The following is a 15243-nucleotide window of genomic DNA, read 5'->3' on the forward strand; positions in this document are numbered from 1 at the left end:
GGGACAGGCGTCTGCCATGACAATAGTCACGCCAGGGGCCACATCAGTGGCCCCCAGCGGCCACAGGCACACTGTTGCACCAATCGGCACCAAACTTGGTACAAACACTGTTCAAGGGTCAGTCATGAACATAGTTAGATCAAAAAACTACATTTAACACATAGGGGGCGCCACAGCAGTGTCTAACACTTCAAATGGCCATAACTCTGTGACCATTGCTCTCATCATCACAACATAGGACTGGATTTGAAAGCTGTGTAGAAGCCTGAACACCTAGTCATCTAGATTTGCAAAAAATAGTAAATAAAGTTTTCAAATAATTGTAGTGGAATAAAAAGTGCAATATTTGCCTCTGAGATGTAATGGAGTAAAATGTGGAGTATAAAGTATAAATGGAGTAGAAGTAAATACAGTAATGAAAAAAGTATAAACTAAAGCAATGAAAAACACTCGAAGTAAAGTAAAAGTACCTAAAAATGTTACTTAATGAGTAAAGGTACTTGGTTGCTTTCCACCACTACACGTGTTGTGTTTGTGGACTGTGACAGAGGACTTTGCTAAAGACGGACCTCTCAATCACTCCCAGCTTTGAGAACCACTGACCCGACCAAAGACTGCAATTATCCCACCGCAAGGGTTTATGGGAAAGGACACTGAGGACCGCTTTAGGTCCCAACAGCAGGACTATAAAACATCTTTTATTATCTAGAGCTGCAGTTACCTTATTTTACCTGATATGTAACCTCATGTGCATACTTGCACTATGCGTTATGATGTGTATGTGCATATCTTGCTCTCTTTGCCCCCAATCCCCTCATGGTGGCGCTATACGAGGCCGCTTTAAAGCTTTTGCCCCCAAACTCTTGAACCATAAGTCATACAATCACTTTTCCCTCACCTAGATGTATTGGATCATGACGCGTTGTGAGCCGAGTAGATCAGCTATTTTCATTATTATTCATACGTTTGATTGTCCCGCCTATTACACGGCTACACGGCCGATTCTTACTTATGTCTTCTAAAGCAAAACAGTTTTCTGAAAAACGTATGTTTCCATATCATTATTCTCAAACCTTTTCATGTCAAGGACCCCCAAAATGATATGTATTTGGCCGCCGACCCCCATCTCAAAATATTTTGTTCCAGGAACCCCCCAGAAGCAAAGATTTGAGTTAAAAATGTTCGCTTGAAAAGAATATAAATATATTAATTTGAACACATTTTCTTGATTAAAAAATAAATAAATAGCAGATCTACAAGCTCATAGCGCGGCACTCGGTGCCGTGCTATGAGCTTGTATATCTGCTATTTTTGAATAGCCAAAGTGTAAAATAATGCTTTTTAGCTCAAATCAAAAAGTGACACAGATGCGTTCCAGGTCTTAATGGGTTAACCAATTGGGGAGTGGGACATTATTGAGAAATAAACCCTTTCTGTTTGATTAGACCCCTCCGCATGTACTTTTGTAGACTTAAGACTTTTTTTTTTAAAGCAAGTATTCCAGTATTAATTTGACAGAGCAACTTTCACTTATAGTAATATTTGACCAGGAGTATCTATACTTTGACTCAAGTAGTGAGGTTGAGTACTTTGTCCAGCGCTGTGGGCTGTACACTAACTGCACAGTATAGTCACAGGCAGCCAAAGCAGAAGATGACATGAATTGGAACATTGCTGACACAGAAACATGAAGCAATGCAGGGGGGAGTAATATGAATAAGACATGGGCTCTTTCATAAGGAGCCATGCAACATTAGATAAGAGTGTACTGTAGGAGAGACACACGCTATAGGAAAGTAGGAAAGGTGAGAGGAGACAGTGTAGTAGAGACAGACAGACAGTAGATAAGCTGAGAGGAGGACAGTGTGAGGGAGGACAGTGTGAGACAGGCAGTAGAGACAGCTGAGAGAGAGACAGTCCCATAGTATAAAGGCTCTTGCATCAAGGTGAACTGTGTGCACATTCAAAGTGTTCATTATTCCAAAGTGCTTATTATTCTAATCTCTTGGCCCAGAACCTATAGCCTCATTTCTACTGAACAATTTATTTCATCTCCACAATTTGCCAATATCTGTAAATCAGCCGAACAACATAATCATGTTCACTTTCGCAAGGTTGACAACTTAGCACTGTAAAAAAAAGGTTAAAGGAGCTACACCATGAATTTAAAAAATAATAATAATATTTGATATCATATTGTTTATGTCCCTCAAACGTTTTTCAAAAGGTTTGAGCCTAAATCAAGCCTCAGATATACTCATTCCAACTAACTTCTCTCTGGCTTATAAAGCACTTTCACCTGCAATACCACATTGTCCTGTTTGGCACGGGGCGCTATTTAGCCAGTTTGTATGCATGTTATGTCCTGGTTCTGTGTGGAAAAAGTAAAAAAAAAAAATAAGATTTTTTTTTTTTTTTTTGGGGATTTTTTTTTGGGGGTTAGAACTGAAAAACGGGAGGAATTGTTCCCAGACGTGACGTAGGGTGGGGGAACAAATCTGACGGACTGTTTTCAGACCAATTTACATAAAAACCACAGATAGCCTATGAAAGCCTGCATGCTCGAAGTCGGGTATTTGTTGGAACAGAAGAGAGGTGGGGGAGACCAAAAACACAAAAATGAAGAAAAAGTTAAAATTCATGGTGTAGACCCTTTAAAACATATTAGTAGTGTCAAGCAATGATGCTCCTATTGCTGATTTTGATTTTGCTATTGATTTTGCCTTATGACCTTTTAGTCAACAAGAGATATTTTACTACTACTACTATATTATTGTTATTATTATTGTAGGCTGTAGTTTTTTCAGTGTCACCTGAACACCGAAGCGAAAGAAACTTGCTGCTCAATTGAATACACAGGACCACAATGGAAACACGCTCTCAGGGGTTTTTATGTTATCCTTTTAGCATAATTGTATACCTCTGTACATTTTGCAAACTGTTATTAAAGTATTCAATAAAAGGTTTGGTGCAATTTAAGTTCCAAGTAAATGATTGTCTTCAACCGTTATATGACGGAGTGGACATCACCACCACCACCTATAACAGCTGTATACCACTGGCACCAAGCACCACCAAGTCCTCTTCTGTCTATCTTCACAAAGTAGCATGTGCACTGAACTAAGATCAGAAACTGTTTGAGGAAATATAGGCTACACGTAGCCTATATATGTAATAACATATAGCCCAACATATCGTCTCTGTCGGGTGTAAACCTCACATGTCCAAAACTGTTACTTTTCAGGATTCAAATCGAAAAACAGCAAAAGTAGCAGATCTACAAGTTCGTTCAAGCTTGTAGATCTGCTGCTTTTGTGTGACGCTGTAGTATGATCAAGCAGGGCATTAAATTACGGAAAAAACACAAAAAGTTAAATTATGTATAGTTGAGAGGTTTCTGCCCGACAGCAATGAAAAGTTACCATAAACAAAGATCCATTCTAAAACGGGGAATAGGCAGCTAGTTTGACAAGTCTGAAGATCAGCACCTTGGATAGCTCTATACCTGTAAACATCTACATGTCTGAAGATCAGCACCCTGGATAGCTCTATACCTGTAAACATCTACATGTATGAAGATCAGCACCCTGGATAGCTCTATACCTGTAAACAGCTACATGTCTGAGGATCAGCACCCTGGATAGCTCTATACCTGCACACAACTACATGTCTGAAGATCAGCACCCTGGATAGCTCTATACCTGTAAACATCTACATGTCTGAGGATCAGCACCCTGGATAGCTCTATACCTGCACACATCTACATGTCTGAAGATCAGCACCATGGATAGCTCTATACCTGTAAACATCTACATGTCTGAAGATCAGCACCATGGATAGCTCTACCTGTAAACATCTACATGTCTGAAGATCAGCACCATGGATAGCTCTATACCTGTACACATCTACATGTATGAAGATCAGCACCCTGGATAGCTCTATACCTGTAAACATCTACATGTCTGAAGATCAGCACCATGGATAGCTCTATACCTGTAAACATCTACATGTCTGAAGATCAGCACCCTGGATAGCTCTATACCTGTAAACATCTACATGTCTGAAGATCAGCACCATGGATAGCTCTATACCTGTAAACATCTACATGTCTGAAGATCAGCACCCTGGATAGCTCTATACCTGTAAACATCTACATGTCAGAAGATCAGCACCATGGATAGCTCTATACCTGTAAACATCTACATGTCTGAAGATCAGCACCCTGGATAGCTCTATACCTGTAAACATCTACATGTCAGAAGATCAGCACCTTGGATAGCTCTATACCTGTAAACATCTACATGTATGAAGATCAGCACCTTGGATAGCTCTATACCTGTAAACATCTACATGTCTGAAGATCAGCACCCTGGATAGCTCTATACCTGCACAAATACAAGATCAGCACCCTGGATAGCTCTATACCTGCACAAATACAAGATCAGCACCCTGGATAGCTCTATACCTGCACAAATACAAGATCAGCACCCTGGATAGCTCTATACCTGCACAAATGCAAGATCAGCACCATGGGTAGCTCTCTACCTGCACAAATACAAGATCAGCACCATGGGTAGCTCTATACCTGCACAAATACAAGATCAGCACCCTGGATAGCTCTATACCTGCACAAATACAAGATCAGCACCCTGGAGAGCTGCACAAATCAACATGTCATCTACCCAGTGTTCATTTTGACAGCAAATGTAATGTAGTTTTCATGTCATAGTCTTTTGGATAACATGTCATTTAGTTTCAGTCATATTTTAAACTGAAAAGTTTTAGTCTAGTTTTAGTCAACAAAATATAAGATATGTCAACTAAATCTACAGTTGATGTGTTTTGGCAGGCTAGGATAGTGTCGTAATGGCAGGTTTTACACTTGGTTGCATGCTGAAAATATCCGATCTACAAAGCTCACAACACTGTGCAGCACAAGCCTTGTGAGCTTGTAGATCTGCTATTTTCAGAGCGCAACACCAGCAACCAAACATAAAACGACTTGTCTTTTAGTTCTACTGGATCTCTTCTCCACCATAGACCCTCACTAACATTTCAGTCTAGTTTGTACCTAATTTGTTGACGAAAGTCTTAGTTTTAAGTCACCATAGCTTTAGTTTTTATGTAGTTTTCGTCCGTGAAAAAAGGTCGATATACAGTCGAAAAACATTTTGTGTCAGAGTTTTAGTCGACGGAATGAACACGGCACCTACCTCTACCTCTACCGCCAGTCCGTCAGGTTGTTGTTTCTTGGTCCTAGTGGGACAGACAGGAGGTCTGTCTGTCTGTCTGTCTCTCTGGATGAATGGATGGAGCCGCAGCAGAGAGAGACGCCGGGGAGCATTCGACCTTCGAGGTGTGTGTGTGTGTGTGTGTGTGTGTGTGTGTGTGTGTGTGTGTGTGTGTGTGTGTGTGTGTGTGTGTGTGTGTGTGTGTGTGTGTGTGTAGATTCCTCAGTTGAAGCGACGCTTGGTTTGGAAGAAAAAAATCAACGCACTGGAAGATGCCCGCCGCTACGAACGGGGTTGCCATGTCCGCTTATTATAAGCGACTTTGGGCATCTTTTTTTGGTAAAGTTGCTTGTAAATATTGGTAGTTGCGTGTTGCATTTTGTGGGCTTGTCTCTAAAGTGTACTTACTTGGGCTTGTTTCCAAATGTTGTTTAAACCAGTGGTTCTCAAATAGGCTATATTCATATCAAGGACCCCCAAATTAATATGTATTTGTCTGTGACGTTTTATGCCAGGGACCCCATACAAAATTGTGTTGCAAAATTGTTAAAATGTCAAATTGTTTTCAAGATTTTTTTTGGAAATACGACGCATACGACGCATTGTGAGCTTGTAGATGTTTTCCCCCCCAAAATAGCTAATGTACTATATGTTTAAAGGGCGCTTCTTCGCTCGCTTCTTTTCATAGACCTGGTTGCTTGTTTCTCTCTCAAAACCTGGCAACACTGGCTACGAACTGTACGAAGACATACAGAGACATACCTTTCCGTCTGGCAGTGGTGTAAAGTAAATAATTACATTTACTCAAGTACTATGTAATGAAGTACAATTTTGAGGTATTTTTTTTTACTTTAATGGGGTATTTCCAATGTTTTATAATTTTACTTCTACTCTACATAATATGTAGAGTATTGTACCTATTTTTACTCCACTACAATTATTTGAAAACTTTAGTTAGGCTACTAGTTACTTTGTGGATTTTGATTATTACAAAACATACATTAACCACTTCAGTCCTATATATGCATTTTGACCATTTGAAAATAGCCCACCACAAGCTCTCAATGCGCCGCTACCACTGCTGCCTGGTAGCAGGTTTTCTTTCCAAGAGGTTTCTCTGTCTGGCTGCTTTATGAATGGAATGACTCACCTTCTGCTCTGCTTCCCAGTAGATTCATTATTTTTTTACCTTTTCATATTTTGCTGCCAGCCTGCTTCAAATCAATAATCTAACATCATCCATGCAGGCCTGCCAACATCCGACTGTGACAATCAAGCAGGGTTTTCTTTGTAGCCTATATGGGGGGGCCGGGGGACTCTTTTGGAAAACTTTTTAACAGAGTAGATGCAGTTTCCTGTGTTCTGCTGAATTTTGTGAGTTTGATACTTTTTACCAGGCTTGCTTTACTAGTATTGGAAAATGATACGACCTGAGGCAATTCTTTAAAAAAAAACATCTAAATCCTAACAGTTTTTGGAAAAAAGAAAATCTAAAAAAAATGTTTTCAAGATTTTTCAAAAATAGCAGATCTACAAGCTCATAGCGCGGCACTCGGTGCCGGAAATAAATTTGATGGAATGTCTCAGAAATAAATTTGATGGAATGTAAGACACATCTTTAATAAGCATTCATTACTTAAGTTAAAAGAGAATATCTCTGTATGATTGAATGCACTGACCACATCCCCCCAAGCAGGGGTCTGGAGGTCCTCCACCAGAAACCTTTTAACATAGTAGGCCCTATAGATGTAATTACCTGTGTTCTGGTGAATTCTGGGAGTTTGATATCAATCTAGAAAAAGCACATGGAGCACAGGGCAGGTAGGTTATTGTGGGCCAGCAATGTTGATGGAATATGAAGAATCGGACAGATCCGTCTTGATCACATGACTATAGAGATTATGTGAACCGATTTGCGTGATGTTTGGACAAAATCTGTAGGTGTCATATTTTTAAAAAAGTGTTTCGCAAAAGGCGGCCTCCTGGTGGCGCTATAATAGGGAAATGTCAAAAGGGTGGCATTTGTTCCTCAATGTAGTGGGAACAATCTTAGCCAATCAGGATGGAACATGAAAAATCAAACAGATTTGTCTTGATCACATGACAATAGAGATCAAGTGTACCGATTTGTGTGAAATGGATCAAATCTGAAGGAGTAATATCAAAAGAATAGTTTTACATAAGTCGGCCCCCTGGTGGCGCTATAAAAGGCAGATGCGAAAAATGCAGGGCTGAGGTTTTTCCTTGGCCTCTAGGGAGTGCGAATGCAAAGTTTTACGCAGATCGGTGCAGTTACAGGTGAGGCTGATTTGAAACATTTCAAGTGGCATTTCTTCATCGGTGTAGTGGGAATGTGCGTGCATTTTGCACGCCGTGTTAATTATTTGAGGCATTTTGTTCAAAACGGACCAATCCCGCAAACTTTGGAAGCCAATCAGGATGGACTATGAAAAATCGGAGAGACCCGTCCCGTTTCGTTTAATGACTATAGAGATAGCGTGTACCAATTTGCGTGATTTTGGACAAAATCTGTAGGAGTAATACGGGGAAAAAAAGTGTTTTACAAAAGACGACCGCCTGGTGGTGCTATAACAGGCCGATCTGAAAAGTTTGGGGCAGAGGTTGTGCTCTGGCATCCAGGGAGTGTGTGTGCACAGTTTCGCTGCCATCGGCCCAACAGTGCCGGAGATTAGCTGGTCACGAACACACACACTCACGGACGGACAGACAGGGTGCAAAACGTAGTCTCTGCCACGCCTTCGGCCTGGTGGAGACAATCAAGGAGAAATGACAATCAAGGAGAGTCCTCAAGGAGATGTGGTTAAAGACTAGGAAACGTGTTCGATAAAAACAAATGGCACCATCTGATAAAACACAAGTAAAACGTTCATGTTGTTGTTAGAAGATGGAGGTTCTATTCTCCATTCTTGGACCATTAGTATTTGCACAGAAAACGTTTTTTAGCTGAAAGAAAACGTTCAGAGTCCTTATTGCTCACAGCATCCCTTCACTTCCATACAAGGGACTCATGGTGCTGCCTGGTTGCTTGACTTTGGTGTGACTACCGTCTTACTTTCTCTACAGTCCTATCCTAATAAATCAAAAATAAATAAATGTCAAACTAAATGAATCAAGATTTCAAAATAATACTTTTCATTATAAATACTTATATATATATATTCACAAGCTAAATCCTTACATTGTCATTAAAGAGGAACACTTTCTTAATTTCAAAGTCAGGCTTCCCTGACAAAGTAGATTGAACTGTGTGGAACTTCTCACAAGAAGGAAAAGCTATGTAGGGTCATTTATAAACCTACTTTATAGCACAACCCTTTTGATATGCATCTTTTGAATAACACACCATTTAGTTTTAGTCCTATTTTAGTCTTCTGAAAATTGTTTAGTCTTAGTCTAGTCTAGTCGACTAAATACCAAAAACCTTAGTCTTTTAGTCTTAGTCGACGAAATTACGGTAACACTGGCCTTAACGGGTTAATTCAATCAACCAACCAACCAGGCTGAAAGTGGTAAAAAGTCCTCAGCCTCACACACACTCACCTGGTCAACGTACTGTATTTAATATAAAAAGCAAGGGTTTCCTAATAGTTTAAATACACTGTACAGCAAATACAATGTAATGGAGAGGAGTCCTGGTGATAAAGCAATTCATTACCATAAAGTTTGCACACTCCCCCCCGCCCCCTCCCCAAAAAACAAAAACGTACACTCTTGCTCACCGACATTCCAACCCAAAACCCCAAACATGTCCACGTTGTACTTCATAAGTTAAGACCAGCCTCATAGACTTCATAATCATTGGTTAACATCTTTTTTTTTGTGTGTTTAATTTTCTATTTACACTCAATTTGTTATAAATATAATACACAATTTTCAGAAAAAAAGCAGTGGAGTAAATACAACATATCGATGATCATCACAAGGTCGATCACAAAGGGGAGAGAGAGAGAGAGAGAGAGAGAGAGAGAGAGAGAGAGAGAGAGAGAGTCAGAGAGAGAGAGCCGGTGAGGGGGCGGGGTGCAGATATCGCTTTTTGATCAGTTCGTCTGTAGAAAATTAAATGCGTGCATTTATGGACACCGTAGTCTTATTGAACGGACAGAGCGCGCGCACACACGCACACGCACACACACACAAACGCACACTCACACACAGATAAGGGAGCGGTGCACTGGGCAGTATGGTTTTCTGGACGCATGGTTGGTCAAAGTCAGGCCTTTTACGCCCAATTAATGCTCTGCGGAACCGACGGCGTCGCTTTGCCCGACAAGAACGGGATCTCCAAAGCGAACAACGTTCGCTTTGGAGATCCCGTTCTTGTCGGGCAAAGCGACGCCGCGGTTGCGACGAAGTACGTAAATCCATCCATCGTCAGGTTTCTAGGAGGACTAGCGGAGAAATGCAGTGTCATCGCGCTGTTGACAGACAAGGGGCACCGTCCTCCAGGATAACTGCCCACCCAGTTAAAAAAAACAAAAAACGGTCCCCGTCTGTCGGCCGTATTGACAGCCGGTACAACCTGTGGGAAGTCATTCCAACCGTATGAAGACAAAACAAAAAAAGACAAGAATTCTTTAAGTGACTTTAAGTTGCCACCGTAGCAAGAGTCGTCCATGCTAGTAGAAAGTTACCTTTATAGAGTAACAAAAAGAAAAAAAAGAACGTCAAGTCCAAGCTTCTGTTTGAGATGATGTTTATGTGCCGGGGGTGAGAATACGTTAAAAGGCTCTACGCACAGCAGCTATATTGGAAAGGAATTGGACCCCTGCCTTACTTCCTTCACTGGTCTTACCAATTATACTAATGAAGGCTCTGTTCCATTTAGTGTAGCACAGTGGTTCTCAAACCTTTTTAATTACAAGGACCTCGTTAACTCTGAGAGTGTACAAATGGAACCAAATGGACCCTTAACCCATTAAGACCTGGAACGCACCTGTGTCACTTTAGATGTCTTTGGCTATTTTTGAAAATTTTTGAATGTATTTCTTTTTCTGCTACACCCACTGGTGTAGCAGAGTGTTTCCAGTGAGCCAACATGCACAACATCTGCAACCTGACTCTGTTTGACTCAGAATGGAACAGAGCCTTCATTAGTATCATTGGTAACACCGGTGAGGGAAGAAAGGAAGCGCCCCAATTTCTTTCCATTATGTTGGCTGCGCATAGAGCCTAATGATGAGGGTTTTAGTGGTTGGGGGGGGGGCGGGTTACCCTGGAAAAAAACAACAACAACAACTGCCATCCGGGACGAAGCTCCTCGAGGCTTGGCTTTGACCGTTGACACTGACCGACCGGCGAGCTCCGTTTTAAACCTTCTAAACGAGCCTCAACACGTCTCCCAACATTCACTCTTTTTCCACAAACTTCGGGAGCTTTCAGTAAAGCTTTTTCCACAATTCACCACAGACAGCGTACAAAAAAAAAAAGGTACTGCTTTCCCCCCCCCCGCCCCGTGCCGGCCGTTCCAGTATTGAATATATTAATGAATAAGTCAAGAAGAGATGGATGGGGTGGTGGTGGAGTCACATCTATGGGAGGTTCCTGTGAGTAGTTTTGTTGTAGTGAAGGCCAGGGAGGCGACAGGACACCATGGAGCAGGACGCCATCCATCCTGAAAAACAAAGCCTGGGGTTCCTTCCTTCTCGGTAATCTGCAAAGATCAGTGGCTCCCCAATCCTAAGCCCTGTGGGACCCCGTAAATGCTCCTTTTCTATCCTACAAGGAGGCGGACTGCGACGGGCCCTTTGTGTGCCGCAGCAGCCATATCGGGCATGAATTAGGAGCGTAATGTTACTTCCAATGATGCGTGACCAGTGATTAAAATAGAAAATTAAGGAAAATTAAGGTCACAAAGAGAAGTCCAATGCAAGTTGTGGGTATAGTCTCTTTTGAAATCATTAAGACCAGGAACGTATCTGTGTGTCATTTTTAGATTCCTTTGGCTATTCAAAAATAGCAGATATACAAGCTTGTATATCTGCTATTTTTGAAAAATCGTGAACATTTGTTGAAAATCTTTGAATATATATTTTTTAAAGCAAACATTTGTAACTCAAATTTTTGCTTCTGGGGGATTCTACAAACGCTCCTATTTCGTGCCCAATATGGCTGCCGCGCTACAGGGACCCCATTAACGTCCCGTTAGGACAGAAAAACCAACAGTGCCGAGGTCTCTGATTTATATATTTTTAAAAATAGCATATCGTCTCGTCTCTGTCGGGTGGAAACCTCACATCTCCAAAACGGTTACTTTTCAAAAGTAGCAGATCTGCAAGCTCAAAACGCATCGCATTTTCGAGCTTGTAGATCTGATACTTTTGATGCTTTTGTCTGATCAAGTAGGTAGGGCGTTAATTTACGAAAAAACACAATAAGTTAGAACAGGGGCCTTCAACGTTTTCAAGCCAAGGACCCCCTAGCTGAGAGAGAGATGAAGCAGGGACCCCCTCTACATTATATAAAATTGTGTTCCAGAGTCAACTTTTTTGTTTCTTGGTCTACTCTGTTTTCCCTCTACACCTATATCTCTTTGCCAAAAATAGCCGATCTACAAGCTCACAACGCCTCGCAGCGCGAGGCGTTGTGAGCTTGTAGATCGGCTATTTTTGGCTAAAGTTACTAGGGGTAAGTTACTAGGGATACTAGGGTTGAAGTGGTTAATGTAAAAAAAAAAGAAAAATCATATCACACAAATTTCGGACCCCCTGTAGTAGCTCTGAGGACCCCTAAGGGGTCCCGGACCCCCTGTTGAAGACCCCTGAGTTAGAATATGGAGATAAGAGGTATCTGCCGCGACAACGACGATATCTACAAGCTCACAGAGCGTGTAGATCGGCCATTTTTTAACAGGCGCACGACCAAATAATAAACCGCTCCATATTAAGTCCCAGAGGACCAAGAGTTCATGGACTTGCGTTGGTGAGGAAACAGTCAACGTGTTTGTTTGTTTTTTGTTTGTTTTTTCAGGCGCTGTTGATGACAATGAGGGCGGGGCTAGATATCTGCTGGCTGGTCTCGCCGGCGGCCGCGGCGCCACCGCCGCCGCCCTGGTCGGCCAGCTTGGCGAAGACGCGCGGCGTGCCCAGGTTGTACACGCCCGACTGCAGGAAGCAGGCTCGCAGCGCCAGCTGGGTCACTTCCTGTGGCTTCAGGTGGAGCTTGTACTGCGTCTGGCCCAGCCAGGTGAACGAGGCATGGAGCTCCTCACTACTGGAGGGGGAGAGAGAGAGACAGAGAGAGAGGGAGAGAGAGAGGGAGAGGGAGAGAGAGAAAGAAAAAGGGAGGGAGGGAGGGAGGGAGACAGACAGAGAGAGAGGGTTGAGAGACTGGTCGATATGTGGCAAGAACACGACTGTCAATATAACGTGTCTTCCCCAGACATATCAATACCGTTTGTCCATTAACACAACACAGCCTTAAAAAGGATAGTTCACCCGAAAATGACTTATTTTCTATGGATTAGACACCCCATGGAGACTTGAATTCATGGATATGTTTTTGTTTTTGTCTCATTCCTAAGACAACAATTTGATGACCGGCAGCGGTTCCGGTAGGAGACACAAAGAGTCTGCTTTCTGTCTCCTACCGGAACTGTTGCCTACCGTTTTTTGTTGTATTAACATACTCTACCATACAGATTGTATATTGTATTAACATACTGTACCATACAGAAATTTTTACTACTTCTTTATAAAAAGAAGTAGTGCCGCTTTAAGATTATAGAGAAGGGAATCTCGTAAGATTATTATGTGCTCGACGCAACTCAAATTCAAGGCTTCATGGCGTGTGTAATTGATAGAAAACAAGATTTTTTTTGGGTGAACTACTCTAACTTTAATTAACTACTTTAACATTAATTTGGCTAACTGTCTGAAAGCCTTTTCAATAGCACAGTGAGGGCCTTATTAAACCGTCTTGTTTGGTACAGACGGTACTAAAAACAAGGAGGAACGCAGAGAGAATTAAACAGGATAATAAGCACGGGACGAACACGGGGCTGTGGGTTCAACAGAAGGTCACAGCCGTGCTTTAAAAAAAAGAACTCTGCAGAGCCAAATAGATCTTGATGTGCCCAGATAATAATAATAATAATAGGCCTGGGCCGTAGCGTGACGGTCCAGGCACCCTAGGCTGCAATGCCAGCCTGACAGCGTGTCGCGGGTTCGACTCCCGTTCCCGACGACCTTTGCTGCATGTCACCCCCCATCTCTATCCCCATTTCCTGTCAGCCTACTTTCCCTGTCCCTCTCTAAATAAAGGTATAAAAAGCCCCAAAAAAAATCTTTAAAAAAAAAAAAAAATAATAATAATAATAATAATAATGATAACACATAACAAGCAAACAAAACGTAACAAATTAAACCGCATACATACACTTTGTTGACCAGGGTCACCCTGGGGTCTTCTAACCCTGGTCCATGCTTTCATCAACTCAATAATAGACTACTGTAATTCTCTCTTCTCCGGTTTACCATCAACCAGTGTTGATTTCGTCGATTAAAACTTGACGAAAAACGTTGGCCGACTACCTTTTTTCACTGACGAAAACTATATAAAAACCAAATAAAAACTAAGCTATGATGACTAAAACTAAGACTAAATATATTGACAGTTTGGTCAACAAATAAAAACTAGACTAAAATGTTAGTTATGGACTAGTGGATCCAGTAGTTTCGTGTTGCTCTCTGAAAATGGCCGATCTACAAGCTCACAAGCTCACTGTGAGCTTGTAGATTGGCTATTTTCAGCATGCGAACAAGTGTAAAATCAGCCATTACGACGCCATCAAGGCACCGCCACAATACATTTTAGTCGACTACATCAACTGTAGATTTAGTCGACTATAATCTTATGATATTTAGTCGACTAAAATATGACTAAAACTAAATGGAATTTTATTCAAAAGACTATGACTAACACTAAATCAAAAATTGGTGTCAAAATCAACACTGCCATCAACATCAATAAATGGCCTTAAACTAGTCCAAAATGCAGCAGCTATAGAGTACTAACTCGGAAAAGGAAATTGGACCATATCAAGATACAGGCCCAGAGCCCACTTCAAGATACAGGCCCAGAGCCCACTTCAAGATATAGGCCCAGAGCCCACTTCAAGGTGCTCCTATGAAGCCTTGAATGGACTTGCTCCATCCTACACTTGTCCCCTTGCTAAAATAATGGGCCAATTGTTTTTCACAAGACAATGTGACGAGAAAAATGGCCTAGGTCACACCAGTGTTGATTTTGACAGCAAATTATGATTTAGTTTTAGTCATAGTCTTTTGAATAAAATTCCATTTAGTTTTTGTCATATTTTAGTCATCTGAAATGTTTTACTGTTAGTCTAGTTTTAGTTGACTAAATGTCATAAGATTTTAGTCGACTAAATCTAGCCTGCCTTGATGGTGTCATAATGGCTGATTTTACACTTGGTTGCATGCTGAAAATATACGATCTACAAGCTCACAACGCGTCGCGCTGCGACGCATTGTGAGCTTGTAGATCTGCTATTTTCAGAGCGCAACACCCGAGTGCAACCAACCATAAAATGACTTGTCTTTTAGTTCTACTGGATCTCTTCTCCACTCGTCTCTCTCTCTAACATTTTAGTCTAGTTTTTATTTGTTGACGAAATTGTCAATATATTTAGTCTTAGTTTTAGTCATCATAGCTTAGTTTTTATTTCGTTTTCGTGAGTGTAAAAAGGTAGTCGACGAACATTCTTCGTCATAGTTTTAGTCGACAAAATCAACACTGGGTCACACTCTTCACAGTCTTGACATAGACCATTACACTACTGGGATGGGAACAGCTTTATCTTTCCAATAAGGATAAAGGAGATTTTACCAGAGAGGTGGTCAGTGTCATGAAGAGCTGATTTAGGCAAAAATATAATTTTCCTCAAAAAAAAGACGTAGGCCATTATTTTAGGAATGGTGACGATGTCCAGTCTAATAAAGACATACATTCCTTAACGGCCAGTACGCTCCCA

General features: G+C 41.4%; 1 protein-coding gene across 3 annotated transcripts in view; it reads right to left on the reverse strand.

Moving 5' to 3' along the window:
* Positions 1–11865: 11865 nt before the first annotated feature.
* Positions 11866–15243, reverse strand: part of trappc8 (trafficking protein particle complex subunit 8) — an 83330-nt gene continuing 79952 nt past the window's right edge. For 2 of the 3 annotated variants that reach the window (XM_084066755.1, XM_084066753.1), the window contains one exon: positions 11866–12461. In XM_084066755.1, the coding sequence (XP_083922881.1) occupies positions 12215–12461 (247 nt within the window). In that variant the 3' untranslated portion in view covers positions 11866–12214. The remainder of the gene's footprint in view (positions 12462–15243) is intronic. The other variant, XM_084066754.1, reaches the window with a different exon arrangement.

The sequence above is a fragment of the Gymnoscopelus microlampas genome (genome assembly GCF_963454915.1).
Source record: "Gymnoscopelus microlampas genome assembly, chromosome: 9".
Lineage (NCBI taxonomy): Eukaryota > Metazoa > Chordata > Actinopteri > Myctophiformes > Myctophidae > Gymnoscopelus > Gymnoscopelus microlampas.